Source organism: Atractosteus spatula, chromosome 1, assembly GCF_055471065.1.
Source record: "Atractosteus spatula isolate fAtrSpa1 chromosome 1, fAtrSpa1.hap1, whole genome shotgun sequence".
NCBI classification, from domain to species: Eukaryota; Metazoa; Chordata; class Actinopteri; order Semionotiformes; family Lepisosteidae; genus Atractosteus; species Atractosteus spatula.
This window is the reverse complement of record NC_142706.1, coordinates 3,881,404-3,899,707: the sequence shown is the minus strand read 5'-3', so window position 1 is coordinate 3,899,707 and position 18,304 is coordinate 3,881,404. Positions and strand designations below refer to the sequence as shown.

At 40.2% G+C, this 18,304-nt stretch overlaps 2 protein-coding genes across 2 annotated transcripts in view; one reads left to right on the top strand and one right to left on the bottom strand.

Moving 5' to 3' along the window:
• dctd (dCMP deaminase) overlaps positions 1-137 on the bottom strand; it is a 29,901-nt gene extending 29,764 nt beyond the window's left edge. Inside the window, exon 1 of the mRNA XM_088913327.1 lies at positions 33-137. Coding sequence (XP_088769453.1) covers positions 33-73 — 41 coding nt within the window. The 5' untranslated portion in view covers positions 74-137. The remainder of the gene's footprint in view (positions 1-32) is intronic.
• Positions 138-11,728: 11,591 nt separating this feature from the next.
• LOC148840433 (protein WWC2-like) overlaps positions 11,729-18,304 on the top strand; it is a 71,220-nt gene continuing 64,644 nt past the window's right edge. Inside the window, exon 1 of the mRNA XM_088913460.1 lies at positions 11,729-11,979. Within this exon, the coding sequence (XP_088769586.1) occupies positions 11,852-11,979 (128 nt within the window). The 5' untranslated portion in view covers positions 11,729-11,851. The remainder of the gene's footprint in view (positions 11,980-18,304) is intronic.

The window sequence follows — 18,304 nt, the reverse complement described above, 5'->3', positions numbered from 1 at the left end:
TCAGCTAACGATAAACCGAAATCAAACATTACCCATTCTGCACGGGAGCTGCGTTGCAATGGTCTTGCTCCATAACTCAATTTTCTGGCAAGAATAAACGCACCTCCAACCTCTTAAAATAACCTCTATCTTGCAGGACTCGGAAAAGTAACTTCTGAAATACTTTCCCGCTTTGGCAGGGCTTAGTCAGGAAGTTTAAGGGAAGTGATTCAAAGTGAGCTGCGACAGAGAAAGCACTACAAGTCCCAGAAACCAATAGCGCCCGTAACAATAACGTAAAGCAATAAATATATATAGTAAAAATAGACGGATATGTGCATTTCGATGAGGGTATTAAATGGGACGTTCCAGTGCAAAGCACGCATTGAGGCATGGACTGATACTGAAAAAGAGAATGACCATTTAGACTAGTTTAAAAAAAAAAAGAGGGGAAACCTACAAGTCATGGGGTGCAATTGCCCAGGGGAAAGGTGTGGTGATCTTATAAGAAAAAAAAACAACTTTCATTTACGCTTTAAACCCGCTGCTGCTGCTGCTGCTATGCGGGCTTTTCAGCAGGGTCTGCTCGGGCAGCTCGTGAAAACGTGCAGCACTCCGCGCGTCCACTATGTGGCGTTGCTGCGGCTGTCATTAGGGACATCCTGACGAGGCAGCGAACGGTATTCAGGAGAAAAAAAAGACTGCAATCCCCCTTAGAAAAAAACCGAGCTGAGTTTTCCCCGCTGTGAATCTCTATTCGGCTGTGCATGCAAACAGCGCTTTTATTAATTGCACGTCCCATTAAAATGATGCCATTTAAAATGCAGCCATATTATTTTTTGCGTGACTATTTCAATTTCGAGTTTCAAGTTCAAGTTTATTGTCATTATACTCATATACAGGTATATGGCATAACGAAATGCGATTTAGCTAGCTCTTAGGCGGTAAGCAGTACAAAAAAAAAAACAATACAATTATATAAGAAAAGAAAGATACTGACAACAGGCAGTGTGCAAAACAACAACAGGTAACAGGTAATGTGTGAAACAACATCAGATGTGCAAAATCATACATCAACAGAATGAAATAAAGGATATTTATTTGCAGAAATAAAAACGGTGCAAATGAAATGCTTGAGAATCGAAGCTATTCCAGAATGGCTATGGATTGATAAATGCAGAATTACTATATTAGATTAATTCAGAATAGCTGCATATGGGTATGGTTTTATAGAAGGGACCAGAACGGAATGGATTGGAATGGAAATATATATTCATTGAAATCCAGTTCGGTGTCTTTCAGGAAATATTTAATTCTTCAATTATTTATTTTTATTATTTAATATCAAACAAAAACGGTTAGAGGCAGGGAATGAAAGAATGATCTGTTTTGTTGTAATCAGGAAAGTGCATGGGCACCAGTTTTTGTTTAAAGACAAACGTAATACATTCCAGTAGTTTACGTTCAATAACGTTTTGAAATATCAGGTTTTAGCCCCTTTTATTCCTTTTAAAACTGCCTGTAACCGTAGGTTACTTTTAGTTTTCACAAGACAGAGATTGATAAGACAGACCAGTTGCTTTCTCGAAGATCCCGAAAATTGTGCAGAGAAAATAGTTTCATTTTTCATTACTTTGTGGATGCACACCCACGAGGGCCTGTGATGAGATCAGCATTTTGGTCTTACACGTTACCTAATTTGCAATTTAGGTCTCTAGGGTCAAATAATACAACACAGGCAGTAATTGAATTCTTTCCAGTAGATATAGTACTAGTTTTTTAATGCCTCTCAGAGCGCTCTCCTTTCACAGAGGGACTATACAACAAAGCAAAATTAAGATGTGGACCTTTAAATATTTCAGTGAGTGCTTCAGACCAAACAAGGTAATACTGTATTTCACTGTATCAATCCATCCATTTTCTAACCACTTTATCCAATACAGGGTTGGGGGTTAGGTATGTAACGTATTTTATAGCACCCTGTTTTTAATTTATAATTTTATTTAACTGCAGGCAGAAAATACTGCTGTTATATACTAGCATAGACATGCCATATTATACAAATAAATCTAATACTATTGATATAAAGTGATATTAACACTGTGCACTTCTATTTATTTTTACATCACACATAAAGTATTCTGTATAGTTATTTTTTACTATTACTGCTGTCTACTGTTTAAAATGGAATCACACAGCAAATTACCACTTATCCAATACAACAAAAGGTTGGGAAAACAAGAAGGATCTTTGCAGCTAACACGAATAATACAAGTAGTTTTCAGGATGACAATGGCCGACAGTATCGGTCTCAGAAATCAGACGTTAATTGTGCAGTGGCCAGTGCTAGCTGCTAGTGGTTAATCCATCCAAGGATCTCATTAAGCCCTTTCTTGAAAAAAACAAAAACAGGGTTAACACCTTCAACAACATGGCTAGGTAGCCTTTTCCAAACTCTCGCACTCTTGCAGGTGTTTAAAATCTTGAAAGGCATTGGTCAATTCACCTGGGGACCAGGAATGTCTCCAAGAATAGCAGTTACCCGAGACCGAGAGACTCGCAGTGCGTCCCTACACAGAGGGCTTGGGAGTCCCGGAACCGCCACCTCAGTCGTGTAGTTAGAGTTAACTCCACAGGATGCGTTAAGAAATGAATAGATGGAATTCTTCGACTATTAAGGGCTTAGCAACCAAACAATCAGAACAACGAAGCAGATATGTGCTTGCCTCTTTGCATTCCTAACCTTCTGTGTTGTCCATTGCTGCCTGCTTCAATGGAGTGTCCTTTTCCACCATTACTGTCTCATCTCTTTGCATATTTTGGTTTAAAAGACGCTGCTGTGACGTGCTGTTCTCTTCTTTAACCTGACCCTCCATCTTATGTTGCTTGACTTTCCACGGCTATTCACAATCAGTTTAAAGAGAGAGCGATTGTACTTTTTTTTTTCTCTTTCATATTGTCTCTGAACTCAGGGCGGTCAATTATTCTTATCGTTTACAAATGTACGGTTGATGAGTCCAGCTTGTGTCTTTAATATACAGTAAATATGGCTGTGCGCTGTGCTCTTTTGTTTCATTCCTCTCATCAAATAAGGGGATATGCGCTATAATATCTTCACTGCCATCCAGTAAGGCCTGTATTGACCATGCTGTTTAAAATGTGATAAACAGGATCCGTCCTTGAGTTTCTATCACAAACTGTGGTGCCGCAAACCCACTTTGTTTTAATGGGGATAAAGCATTACTAATGAGCATCCCATCTACAGTATCTTCCTGTTGCCATAATGGATACGCACTGTTCAGAATCCAATTGTGAAGCAGCAGACAGTAACTGCCACAACTGGAGAATAACTTAAAAAGAAATGAAGCAGATGCTCCCCATTGTAAAACTAATTAGCACCTTTACAGCTCTTCATAGTCTGAGAGTGATCTCCTCAGCCGCATGCTTATTAAAGTTTTTTTTTCCCTTTGACTGTAGCAGTGCAGACTTCGATGAGCAATCATTTCAGGAAATTAGAGCAGAGTATTGCTGATATTAGATGAGTCACTAAGTCAATAAATGGATGTTTTATTCCAATGTACTGTTACCACTTCAGAGGAATGCTTGGAGGCAATGGATATAATGGAAGATTCAAGAGGAATTTTTACACTTTTAAAATATAATACTTGGTCCCATTATGGATCCATAAACATCTCAATAAAGTGTTTTTTCCATCTCAGTAATAGTTGTACAACAACCATATAACTTCATATTTTCGCTGCAATGATTCATGACCTCTGTCATGCACCAATGAATCCAGACCTTCCCACAGAGCAACTGAAAGCTGAGTTATATCTCATCTGTCCTCAAGGCACGCTTCCAAAAAGTCTTTTATTCTGCAAGCTATTACTCAAATCATATAATTCTAGGCATGCACAAATATTAATTTTCCTTGTCATTATTCCTGCCTTTCACATCGTACAAGGACACAAATATTTATCTAAACTAAAATGTTACTGCCTTGTAAACACCCAAGTAAGGATATGATTCTAAAATATGTGTGGACATTTCAGGCACCTAACAACACAAGGCAGTATTCAGTATTTCTGGGTTGCTGGTTAAAGCATTTTCATCGGGAGATAGCAATCAAATACCTTAAAGAAGTGGTAATCAGGAATTTTACAGTAGCCTTCAATTGTTAGAAATTGAATTTGTACAAAAGATACATATTTCCCTGCATGTTTGCAATCATGCAAAATGATTTCATCACTGGTAACAAATTAAGGCTTTGTTTTATCCAGTGTGTGTTCAAAGCTTTAAGGACTCTGGAACAGGTGTTGATTGCTCTCCCTGAATTACATTTTGTTAGTACAAATACTGAATATAAGCGAAAGTTTTGCTTTTAAAACTTGGATAATGGCCTATGTTGATTGAAACATGGCCTTCTGAAAGTCTCAATAGGTTAGTTCGTTTTTGTATTTTATTTAAGATAATTAGTGCTAGGGAGGTTTGATGTAAAAAAAGGTAGCAATGCTTTTTTTTCTTAAGTCAGCACCATCATCTTTTGACCTTGCATTAAATGCCAACTGAAAATCAGGGCAAACAGCTCCCATCTGCTTTAAACTCACATTTACTGGGATTTCTTAAGAGAATTAGGGAGCAGTGAGAACAAAACATTCAACTGAACAAGGGTGTCTCATTTGCAGTGTATGAATTTACAGGAATGGCATGCACATGGTGTTATAAACAAATACATAAACAAATGACGCATTTAAGATGAAATGAGTATCAAAATTGCTATAAAATGTAGAACAGGGGACAGGTTAATGAAGTGACAGAGTAAACAAAGTATTGAGATGCTCAGGACAGTACATGTTAAATACTGTCTTCAGATATCCAATTTCTCAGCTTTTGCAAACAAGGAAACCCCACAAAGCAATATGGTTGTTTTAAGTTAAAATATCTGGGTATATTTTGATGAGCATATTCCCTCTGATGTACAGTAAGGTGAAATACCAAACAAAATTGCATCTAGTGTATTTACAGTTAATGATGTAATTAACTCAATCAATAAGTCAATAAGTGTACTTGATTTCAATATTGGATCTTTGAATATTACTGTAACTCCAACCTTACTACATTTGCTTTGAGAAATATAAAGTACCAATACACAAATCAACTGATATAACATCATTTTTCTGATGCAATTATTTGGGCAACAAAGTGCTGTGTTATTGTGCCTACACTGCATGGAGCCTTTCCAAAGATCTAAATCTGAGAAACAGTGCTTTTTGGAAACTAGCAACGAATGTTGATAGCCAGGTGAGAATCTTTTTAAAACTCTTAAAACCATGGGCAGATACAGTAGTTAAAACTACTGTTACAGTATGTCCATACTTGTACTTAGTAAAATTAACTGTGCATTATTAAGCACTGTTTGCATCCAAACACAGCATCAAATTGTCAGCTTCAGGATCAAAACTCTTATTTGTAAACTCTTATGTATGGTTTTTTTTTAAGATATAGCTTAATTCTTCATTCCTGTAAGAATTGCTACTTAAGAATTCCATTTTCAAAAATTGCCTCGCAGTAGAAATGTTATCCAAGAAAATCTTAGAAAAGACATAGCCAGTATTTGTCCAGTTATTCAAATTGCCTGCTATCAAGGGGAAAATATTTTAAATAGAATTTGAATAAGAATAAAAGGAAGAAAGCAAAAGACTCTGCCAAATCTGAAGGATATCATCTGTGTCCTGGGAATTAGTAGACTCTAGATTCCTACAATTCCAACATATATATTTCCCTGGTCCTCTCCCCCCCACATCGTTATCTTCTCTTTAACTAGGAAATGTGTCTGAAACATTGACGTGTTTTCGCCTCACACTGTAATCCATTTATATTGTGCTTCTCGCTGTCATGAGAGTGTTGCAGTCGATTGTCAGACTTGTATTTTTTTTAGAAACGTACCTTCATTTAATCCTCTGTCTCTGTTTTCATTAAGCTAGTCATCTTTGGAATGGAAACCTCCCAGTTCTTCAATACTTAGGTAGCATAGAGCTGAAGGACAGAGTGCAAATCTGGACATTATCAAGGGGTCACTTTTAATTTACTGCTGGTCCTCAAAGTCCGTTAGAGAAAGCATTCCTAGACAGCTGCTTTAGGAATCTGTATTGACAGAGATGCATTGTTCATCTGCTATCTGTCATGCTTCCTTCATTTAGCTGCATAATATCTGAAGGATATTATCCCTACCCTGGAACTGTTGAAGGTCTCATATCAAAAGCCAAATAAAAGAAAATTATTATCAATAGGCTTTAAATGAGCTGCTCCACTGCACAGATTCCATTAATCATGAAAAAGTCAAATCCTTCCTGGTAGAAATTGACACTTTAGGAAGAACATAAATATTTAAAAAGTACTCATACAGTTACCGATTATGCAAGAAAGCTTATTATACAGTATAAAGCAAGTGTGAAGATAAGAGACACCTGTTATTTAATATGTCCATAATCAAAAGCACAAGCCAATAATTTGTGGGATGTTAATTTGGCTATCCTAATTTGACAGAGACTGAGAAAGGAAGACAGACAAAAAGTTTTAATTGCACAGCTATCGCTAAAGCATTGTAGTTCACTAATTGCTTAAATGAAGGTGTGTCCTAATAATAATAATTAGAAATGTTTCATAAGATAGGTTAATAAAGCAGTAAAGAAAAGGTTCACAAACAGCCTGGGTGCAATACATTTTATTTTCAGGGGCTGGACTTCCCAGCGCTTGCAACAAGAAAGCTTGTAACTCAGAGGCACACGAAGACTATTTTCCATCTGATCCACCTCTGTCACGGGCCACTTACTTTCACATGCTTTGGGAATGCCTAGATGTTTGTGCCTGTCTGGATCATGTGGTCTCCAAACCTCAGGGAGAGTCAATAGGGAGTCTCCAGTGGCACTGTGACTCAGTGACTCTGCCCTCCTGTATTCTGAGTGCCAACTGAAGGCACAGCGATCCAGGCCTTCTCTGACTCACCCTGTAGCAATGGACATACTTAAGCTCTGTACTGCACTGCCAAGAAAACTTCAAAAATATCTACCTCAACGGCATTAGTAAGGGTAATAATCTCCTAGCTCCTGCACCTACCTCATGAAAACTCGACACCATTTTTTCAATGTTTCCATTTTTACTACTCTTATACTATACTGTACATCTTTACGTAGCTTTAGGACACCTGTATAGATGCTTCACAACGCATTTACCATGATCTCACTGTGTGACACTTAACCGTGATTCAACAAGCTATTACGAGTCAAGGCCCTTGAGAATTACTCTAAGAAAGCTATCTTCTCAGACAAAGGCCCCGTCACTCGTAATGCAGTTTATACATACATTGTGTACTGGGGCATCTCTCGGAGGAAGCAGGGTTGGGAATAGGAGAATACAGCATGTTCCTGAGGAACTAGAGCATAATGAGCAGAGAAATGAAGCACAAGCTGCAGGATATGTTATTTTGGGCATTTGCCAATTCGTCATTCATGAAGTATTGAGTCAATCTTGTGGACTTCTTGTATGCTTTCGATTCTGGATTATACATTTAATATTTAGGTATGTTTATCCTCTGGCTCTTTTGCTTACAGTGTTTAGCTCATCATTGGGGATCACTTTTATGATCAATGAAATTATATGACTGAGTGCTTTAAGAAAGGTTTAGTCTCAAATCTTCAGAGTCGCCAGATATCAGTTGTTCTCGGGTTGAAATTTCCACTTGTCGAATGTGCTGTTTGCCCTCTTTTGCATTGAGAACTGCCAGGGCTGCTTTAAAAGTCTGACTCTACTTTTCTGTGATTCAGCAACACGTGCGCAGTGTGGATTTACTGGGCTGTTTCTGTTTCATACAATTTCCAAGGATTGTAGTACATGGAATGCTGTGTAAACTAATTCAGGAGTGTGTAGGGTAAAAGCCAGTCATTATGTAAATACATTATGGTGTTGGCATAGTGAGAGCTGTTAAAATGGGACCAGAATGTTTGCATCAGCATTGCAGCAAGGTGAGACAGTTCTTGTGATACACATTCCAAAAGTATTATGTCATCCTTATGGTGCTTGGATTCACAGAAGAATTCTTGTTTTGTATTGTTTGCTGTTCATTTCCATTCCAAAGTTTATGGCCCAGATGAATGAAAACATCAAAACCATCGTCATCAGTTGTAAGACGGCATTTTGATCATTGCAACCACACAACAAATAGCATTAGGTACATGCAGATCACAATGCCATCTTCTGTAATACCTCAAGGCTAGGTCTTCGAAGGCTGGCCTCTGTTTTGTCTCCTGGAAGGAAGCGCTTTGCGTTGGTTTTAATTCAAAGTCTTACTTTGGCACGTGTGCAATGAGAAGCCGTGCATCTTAACGTCCACCTCAAAAGGCACAGCTGAGCTTGAGAGGTGCAGCAGCTCTTCAGCTGTGCAGTGCAGAAGGTATTTACAGTAACTAAGCTGATAAAACAATAACAATTAGCCATGTTAAGATCAGGCTAAAGATTTGCAATACTGGACCCGAGTGACAGCAGGATATGACCTCCTCCACCCTCTTTCTTTCAGGATAAAGCCAGAACTCCACCATCCTCTTCATCGGTGCAGCAAGGTTTGCAGGTGAGGTGTCACTGTGATACAGGCTCTTCAGGAAAACAGAGAAACAGATGCCGCCATATGGGGGACAGTTGAACTTTTTACTTTCCACACTGAAAACCCAAAGAGAAACAAAAACACAGAGGTTCTATCCAAGCTCTAAGCAGAGCTCTTCTCCTGCCATTGCCGGACTCTGCTGACAATGGCAGCGAGACAGCAGATTGTGTAGAGTCTCTAGGGTGACCACACTTCTTGTTTTACACTGTCACCCAACCAATCACGGAGGCTTTACTGGTCAGGTGACAGCGGGCACCTGGGCTGGGACGGTGTAGTGGGCACAAGACCTGCCATCTTTCTGCCTCCAGCTGCTATGCCAGCATATACAGTACTTTTGTCCTCCTTCCTTTTCAGTTCATCTTCCCAACAACTGTGCTTGTTGGCAACTCAGAAAAGGGAACAACTATTCACTATTCTTGGAGTGCACTGAACTAGAAGCGTTAAAAGCCCCTGCTTCTGCTTGTTTAAATGTAAACAGAACACATCTGGTTTCTCTTAGTTTCATTAAGCTCCTATCCACTGCTGGATGTAGTCTCACATGACTGCTTCACTCAGAGCCATTCTGATTGAAATTTAATGAGACACCCTGTCTCTTTACTGTTGTAACATGACTTAGAAATTGTTTGCTTCTTGTAACTTCCGAAGCTCACTTTGGGCAGCTGATCTTTGAAATACTTTGAATTGAGTATTTTTATCAATGGTTGGTTAGCTCAGTGTAATTTATTTTGAAAACCTGTAAATTAATTAATCCTTATAAGGCTGCATTTGCTCAAAGATGCCAGATCATACCCATGTGTATGGATTCACATAAGCGAAACACAGCAGGGTGTATTTTTTCAGAGACAAGGGCCCAGATGTGAGTGCTTTGGAGAATGAAGTATACACCTGTGGGCAAACTGCCTTACCTGTAGTATCAGTCCTGATAGTTCAAATGAATTTAAATTATTTTGCACTTATAAAAAAGAATAATACAAAAATGTATTGTCAATATAATGGCACATAAATTACAAAGAAACATGGAGATAAATGAATAACAAGTAAGTTATAAAAATGCATCATACTTGCCCATAATATGTTTGTGTAGCCAAATTATCTAGAGAGCAATTTTTTGTCAAATAGAAGCTCTGTGATATGAAATGCAGTTACACAGAACACACACTTTAAGATTCCACACTGTTCAGTCTTTACTAACCTACTGCTGTTTTGATTCCTTCCATGAACATCTGTTTGGCTATCCTCTTCCAGCTTATTCTTCTAAAGTTAACAATCCCAGGGGAGGTTTTCTCCTCTTGTGTCCTGTCTTTTGAGATACAGGCCAGTGTTGTCGTGGGGGGAATGGTGTGAGAGACTGGGCCTTGTGTCTTGCCAGCAGGTTCATTTGATTTCGACAGGACCCTGGGGGCTCTTCTGGCCAAGGAAGATGGTGGCAATTCGTCTTATGCTCCTAAAATCCACAGCGCACTGTTCATTTAAGCGGGGGGGGGGGGGGGGCTAAGGTTTTTGGCCAGTGTTTTTCAATCTTTTTGAAAGACGTATTGTTATGTTTATAGCTATTAATAAATATTAATAACATTAGAACAATTACACGCAAGAGGGGGCTATTGGGTCCATCTAGCCCATCTGGTAGTCAGTAGTTCATTGAGCCAAGGGTCCAGCTGTTTCTTGATAGAAGCCAGAGGTATCAGCTTTAATAACACGGATTGGCAGCTTGTTCCCATCTTCCACAACCTTTTTGTGGAAACACATGCTCCATTTTCTCATTCGAAATGAGCTTCTCTGTACTTTCCTCTTGTGCGCTCGGGATTGAGGTTCGCTGTTGATCCTGGGTTAGGGTACAGGTCAGGTGGGTTGACTTTAAGAATTCAGAATACCTCAACCAGGACCCCATATAATCTTTTCTGTTCAGGACTAAAAAGGTCCCTTAACCCTCTTAGTGCAGGACATTGCCTAGAGCTCAGGAATCATCTGGTCACTCTTTTTTGGACTGATTCCTGAGTAGCAATACATGTTTATATTTTATTCTTCACAATATTCTACATTCTAAATTCAAGTGCTCAATAGATGCCTGTACTGTGACAACATGGCCTTTGCCATTTTGACTTCCTGAACTAAAATAACCTGCAACCATTCCTGGAATTCTATGGGACACATTCTTTTCTAATGATGCTGGCCTATGACTTTTAATCCACAGTGACGAGTTACATAGGGTGGTATAGCAGTTCAGGGTCTGTCTTTACAACTAGGAGGTTGTGGGTTCAAATCACTGGGTGTGGTACTTTTAGTGTACTCAGACTGCTCTAGTACAATGCCCAGCCATTATAAGTGGCTGCAAATGTAAACTGCTTTGGGTAATAGCATCAGCTAATTAGAAGTTAGAAGAAAAGTATTCTGGGTGGATTCTCATTTCTCTATGAAGAACGTACATTTTTTCCACACTTGGATTAATTAAAAAAATGCAGAACCTGTAGGATGCAAATTAAACCAACCCTTTTAAGACTGACAAAGCATACTATATATGTGTATGTAAAATCCTGGTCAGATTTGTTTCACGCGTTTATGTGGTTTTTGTTATGAGCTCAGGCGCCAAGAATTTGCAAGGCACGTTAGTTTGCACGAGAGTGACATAATGCACATAAACCCGCGTACTATTATTTTGAAGTTTTCGCTTACATTTGATTTATGTCAAATGTTGATGATGACCACCATAACAACAACAACAACAACAAAAAAAAAAACACGTTCCCACTTGAACACACACACACAAAAAAAGAAATTTAACAAATTAAAAAAGAAAACCGAGTATTGCAAAAGACGGCTGTTTGTTCTTCCTCCGCGTTTCGCGTCACCGGCAATTAAAAGTTGCTGTTTACTTCACAGAGGCAGCAGAAGAAAAAAAAAATCCCTACCACACTCATGGAAATGCCAGCAGAAAAACCCGTGCTACAGGTTGTCTTGTCAAAGTTTGCCGCCGAGGAGGGCTGCAGGGGTTAAGCCTGTGGAATGTTGCGCCGAGGAATGTGCATACAAATAGATTTATGCTAATGGTATGCTAATGAGGTGTTGGCTGGGAACACAGTCATGTCTATCCAGACTGTTTGGAGCTAAGATGGAGGACTGGAGAGGGCGAACTGTGGATATGTACTGAGCACTATAGCCCTTAGGATTTCGTTCGTGTTTTTCCCCCCGTACATATGGAGGAACGTTTGGAAGCTGAACATGCCTAGAAAAGGGAATGGACAGCTACCGTTACCGGATGGCTGGGAAGAGGCGAGGGATTACGATGGCAAAGTGTTTTACATCGACCATAACACCAAGCAAACCAGCTGGATCGACCCCAGGGACAGGTAGGTGCATGAGCTGGGTATCCCCAAACTTGAAAGCCGACGTGCACGGCTACAAAGAAGGGAAAAAAACAAAACAACCGGGGATTCCTGTGATATAAGAAAATGAGAAGTGTTACGAGAAAGGCTCGGGCAGTGGGCGAAAAGTGATTAAAGCAAGTTGGCCGGCGTTAACCCCCCCCCCCCAAAAAAAAAAAACTTTGTGACTTTTGTCTTGCGCTCGCGGGGGAGAGGCATGCCTCCTCGCTATACGCTGTCAGCTAAAATGCGTTTAAACAGTTATCTGAACGTCCTAGAAAAGCACACCGCCAACTTGTGACACTCGGCAGCAAAGGACTAGAAAGAACCTTTTGGAAACGCTGTCCGAGGCGCACAATAGGAGGGATTGTTCGAGCGAATTTGGATGATAAACCGTACCATCTGTATTCGCCTGCTAATAACGCGCTGGTGTCGCCTCTCAATGGCAGTTCATGCGCGCAGTTACATCCACTCGTTACAGCGGAGTGTGGGTCTCCCGTGCAGTGTGTTACAGTGTTATCTTTCCAAGCCTTGAACTTCGCCGATAGTTCTTGGTTAGCCAGGAGGATCCCCGAGTCGCAGTGATTGAATACTGAAATCGTGGCGTTGATAGGACTGTTGGAAAAGACTCTCTTTGCCAGAACTGCGACGGATAGTTGTACTGAAGTTTTTCCCGAGTTTTTTAAGTTGCTTTTTTTGTTTGGGTGAAATTTTTCATTTAAGGATTTCAAGCGGCACTTTGTTGGAGAATATGGAATATGTCCCGAAGTCTCTTCCCCCCCCCCATCTTTGGGATGGCATATATATTTCTTAGTTTTTCGCCCCTGTGGAGAATCCGAGTTAGAAAAGTTGGATGTTCTATCGCTTTACCTTGCGTTTCGATGCTGGGCTGATCCATGATTTTTCAACATTTAAAACTACTGCTGCATATGAGTAGTTTTATTCGTTTTCCTGCGATCTAGTGTTTTTGTTTTCTGCGGCACTCAATAAACCGCTATGTTTTGAGTGTTGGGGCTCAGGCCTTGTCTAGGCCTCGTCTTATCAGAATTTAAATGAAATCGTGACTGGGTGAGCTACAGAAGGAAGACCAAGCTTCCGAATAGCATGACCTGCAGCGTTTAGGAAGGAGGAAATGAACTGCGCACTTTACGGGGCGTCAGTAAACTAAACAGATGATGAGCAGATACCTAGTAACGGTTTAACTGCCAGGAGCAAGTAAAACATTTAAAAGTCGTGTAGTAGTTGAAGTGATCATATTTCCTTAAATTCCTAAACAACTCTGAAATGCTCGACTCTGAGACTTGTGATCTTAAGATTCAAAGTGCACCAAAATAAACAGCCCCTGTACTATGTATTTGTTAATGGATGTTAGTAGCCCTTTGTGGAAAATGTAATCCACTCTAAAGTTTTATGTGTTTTTGTTTTGTTAATATTAACTGAAGGCTTTTCATCACACAAGCGTCATGGCTGTTACAACCTGGGCTTTTTAACGTGTTTTCCAAAACGATGTTTTGTTTTGAATTGCCAGATGTTTTCAAAACACGGAGAGTCCGTTGTTTCTAAAATCAGTTTGTAGATAATCTGTAACAGCTTGAAAGCTGAGATGATGTAGCTTTTTTGAATAGCACGCCAAGTGTTTTTCAGGAAAATAGATGTTGTCTAAAAGTTATGTCTCCGTGTTAATATACTAAGGTCCGTTTTAGCGGTTGTAGTACACGACTAGACTGATAATGTGACAACACCAGCAGTGGAGTCGCACAGGTGTTTTCAGCTACAGCAGCTGAAAGCCACAGGCTCTGTTCCTTCCATTTGAGCTCCTAATTAGCTAATTTTGCTAACTGCTTTCTTAATTGATCCAGTTTAGCACTACTTTATGCTAAATATACATAAAGTCTTGTTATACAACAAGACCCTCAAACATCTTTAAGAACGGGTTCTCTAATCCCGCTTCTGAGATTCTTCAGTCGGAAAAAAACGAGTGTTCTGTTATTTAATTAAACTGTTTATCTGCTTCATTAGTCAAGATCAACACCGTCTTTTGTCAGTTCATTATTGAAAGATGCCATCACATCTGATGGATAAGGTAATAAAAGTGTTCTGAGGCACACTCGTCCCCTGATTACCAAACATTTAAACAAACATTTACTTTCACCGTGGAGTCTTGTCGTGTTGCACAAGAGGGGTGTCAGTCTTCATTTACACAGGTGTGTTGCTGAAAATGCAGATATAGCACAGAAAGTGGAGTAAGTTTGATCATTAGTGTATTAGATACGTTTTTTTTCTTTTAAAAAATTACAAAAGGGTGGCAATTTGCACAAAACTCGGCTCTAGCTGTCCAGATACTTAATGTGTTTTGCAATCAACCATTTACACTGGCAGTGCTTCTCTACATATGTGTAATGTCCAGAACATATAACATATGCAGAAGTGGACTAGATGCAGGCCGGTCTGTCCCCAGCACCGTAGAATTGCCTTTTCTAGTTGCTGTTGATCTCATCAGTACAATCCTCCTCAGATCAGAAATCATCCTTTTAGAGCCTCATTACTTTCATTGGTCTCGCGGGCAGTAGTGACTACATGTCTCCAGAAGAGCAGGACAGTTAGGAATTGCCTGACCAAGGCAGTCTGTCCCAGGAAGCATTTACTGGGGGGGAAAAAAGTTAGGTAGCATTAGAAGTCTTTATCTGAAAATGTTTGTAAGAGTTTGCTGTGGCCCTGTGGGTGAATTTCAAATTGAGAATGTGATGCCCCATGTTTTTACATGATTAAAAAATATGCCAAGGTGCGTTTCATGAAATGTGATACAGCCGCTTGTGTCCACCTGCGCGTGAGTCAGGACGCACTGATTTATCGAGGAGAGCTGTGTGGCTCCCCAGTCAACTACAAATTCCAGAGTCACCTTTCTGCTTGCCGGAGTACTCTTGCCTCTAACCAAACAGGAAGTCGCTATCAACTACTCACTTTGGCTTTTGCACTCGCCGTGCAACCGTTTAAAGTCTTGATTTAATCTTGAACCTATAAAACCTTCTGGATTGTGGCCTTTGAGAGCTGGAGTTGAGGCGCTCGGTGTTGTGATTTATCGTCATTTGCCTAGCAGATTTGCTTCTCCAGGGCGGCTTGCAAAATAGACAATAATATACCAAGTATATAAGAACTCGCTCCAATTGTTGAAGAAAGTATAAAAGACAAACGCGGGTATGAGCACATGTTAAAAGCTCAATGCCTTTTGAGCATTTGAGCAGGGAGTCGTATCAGTTAGTGGTAACTGTTCTCGACAGTGTGAGACAGATTACAGGAGCCATCTAAACAGATGAGTTTTGAGGAGACACTGAAAAGTGGTCTGGGACTGAGCACTGATTTATGAGGGGAGGAAAGGAAATGCTGCCCTGGAGCCCAGGGTATCTTTACTCACAGCACTTGTAGGAATTTTCTCTCATTAATTATCTTGTATTATCGTCAGAAGAGCCAGCGATCCTTCCAAATACACAGATGCAAGCAATCCAGACCATAATGATAATCCTAGCTGTGGTAAAGATACCATTTCATGAGGTTTTTCTTGCATTTATTACGTAGTCCAGTGAGCTCGTTATGGAGTGTGTGATTTTAGGAGCTCTTTTCAGATGTCAATTCTGAAGCCCAAGAAAAAGCTGTCTGGTATTTGTGTGCATAGGCACATCTTGGTATGGGTTGGTAAGAAAATTCCCATAAAAATGTTGCTGTTTTACAAGTTTGAAACCCTGCTGTATCTCATTTTCAATTCATTTTCCCCCCTCATAGCATTAGTTAATTTTTCTCCTTATTCTATTTCAGAATTCGTCAATGTTATTGTACAGGTCTAAAATACAGTGTCTTGCATCCAGCCGTTTTCTGTTTGGTGTTCCAGTTCACAACCGCAGGGGAGCAGAAGCCTTTCTTGGCATCAGGGGGCACAAGGTACACTCTGGACTGGCCAACAGTCCATCACAGGGCACACACACTTTACACCAGTGAGAGTTTTCCAGGAGGCAAATCAATCAACCAGTGTGTCTTTGGACTGCAGAAGGAGGCCGGAGTACCCGGAGCAAGCCCACGCGAACTCGGGGAGAACATGCAAACTCCATGCAGATGGTGTCCCACTGGAGTTGAACCCGGGGCCCCGGCGCTGCAGGGTGGCAATGCTGACCACTCTGCCACCATGGCACCCCAGTGTGCAGTCATTTGCTTTTATAGTCGTCAGCCCAGCCATAGTCAAAACGAAAAGCCGTGCCCAAAAGTGGGTCGAATCGCCATACAGTTCACCATTCAGCTTCCTCACACGTTGCCTGCTTCCAGGCATTCTTAACCACCTCTCCTTAGAGGTGTTAGACGATCATGAGCTGGTGAGTTTGAGTCACTTGATGGTGTCTGGCTCGCAGGTCTCGCTCTTCTTTATAGGTAGGAATGCAGACTTAAAAACTGCCTCCGGCCTCGATGCAGAACTGTGAACTAAACCCATGAATCAGGCAAGTGTCTGGTAGCTTGTCTGTGTTGTGTCATGCCTGTCGTGGATATACAGTACGTGCTAATATTTGCATTGCTGTTGTAGAAGTCGTGTGGTGTAAGTGGGTACTTCCCACTTTGGAGTTTGGGATTATTTTAATCGGAGAAGCCTGTTATAGCAGGGGTTTCCAACCTAATCTCGGAGAATTCTGGCACTGTAGTTTTTCGTATGTGGCCTCTCAGTTGTCAGTTTGAAACAACTTCACATAATTTTACTGTAAGCAAGCTCTCAGGCGGTTTGTTGAATGAGGCAATTCAGAGATCATTTGTAACAAGTATTTGATCCCTCCTGGGATCCTCCTTAATGAAATTACTTTGGTATAGGTGATCAATAACTTCTGAATGTCCCCAACCATTAGACGTACTGTGAGCTACTGTATAAGATTTAGTCTGGGGCTTTCCAGGACCAGGAGACCCTTGGGTTAAACCGTACATCTCATAAACGGTAGGATGTAAAAAACCCTTTTCACTTGCTGGCTGTGAGACTTAGCAAGGTGTGAAAAAATCCAGTTTTTGAAAAATAAACCATTAACAGGTTAATAAACACGCGTCTTAAGTATGATAATGCAGTAATGGAAGGGCACATAAATTCTGTCCTTTTTCTGGGAGAATTGCAAAAACAAAGACTTAGAAAATCCTGGTTAAGAAAGAAGTGCCTTCCTCTCCTCTAATGTCAGATATACCATTGTTTATTAGGCGTTCTCCTTGTGAATGTTCTACTCTTAGCTGTGACGCCTGATGTTTCAAGAAACAATCACTTTCTGTTATAAAAATGAGCTAGTGTCTCTCTTTGTGGTCACAGTACGAGTTATTTTTTTATTGTGATAGAGCTGTCTGTGTCATAACTGGGATTTGGGAGTTTTGTATCTGGACCACCTGTCAGGTTGTTTCCAAATAGCTGTGACCTTCACCATTGCGTGACGTGTTCTGTTCTACCACAGACAGCTTGTTTGCTACTGGGTTGCACATGAAAGAAATCTCTGCTATTGTTTAATCTAAAAGGGCAGAATACCTCCTATGCTGTGGTAGAGATGTTTTAATATATTCAGTGCATTACAGAAAGCTTTGGCTCTCTAAAAGTAATCAGTTTTAACAGCAGCAGGTAGACAAGACTGTTGGTACAAGTGTCAGTCACTTTAGACAATGCCTTCTTAATGGTGATCAAATGTTTAATGAACCTTTCAGTTATACGTGTTACACTAGAGTAGAGAAAATGCAGGAGTTTCAATTTATTGGACAATTATCAAGTTTGGAATTTGGACAAAGCTGGAACATTAAACCTTTAATGACTGACTGAATGCAAATTAAGAGTTCAAAACCGCATTTTAAAATGAGAAATTTAGATTGAGACAATTTTGGTAACATCTCTACCGCTTGATATACATGCGACTTGGTCAAAACTCTGTTCTGTGTGGGTCCTGACTCTGTGGTCATGAAAGATCCCCGGGCATTTCTAGATAAGAGTAGAGAGTTATCCTGGTGTCTGGGCCGAATTTCCCTCCTCAGCCTTTACCATGCGAGTAATCTGCAAATGAAAAGTACAAAAAGGGAAATATCAAGTTAGAACATACTTTAACTCTAGTATTTAATAATGCTTCTTGCATTATTAAAAATGTGGAAAGTAAAATACTGATACTTGAAATTTAAGGTACTTTCTCATTTCATTTGTAGATCAAAATTTGCTTCCCCATCATTTGCATCCGTTGTGGGAAATCTGTAATTATTTTGGCAAGGGCTGTTGCATACCTAGAGCCTATCCTGGGAGCATGGGGCTGCCTTCTCCCAGATGGAC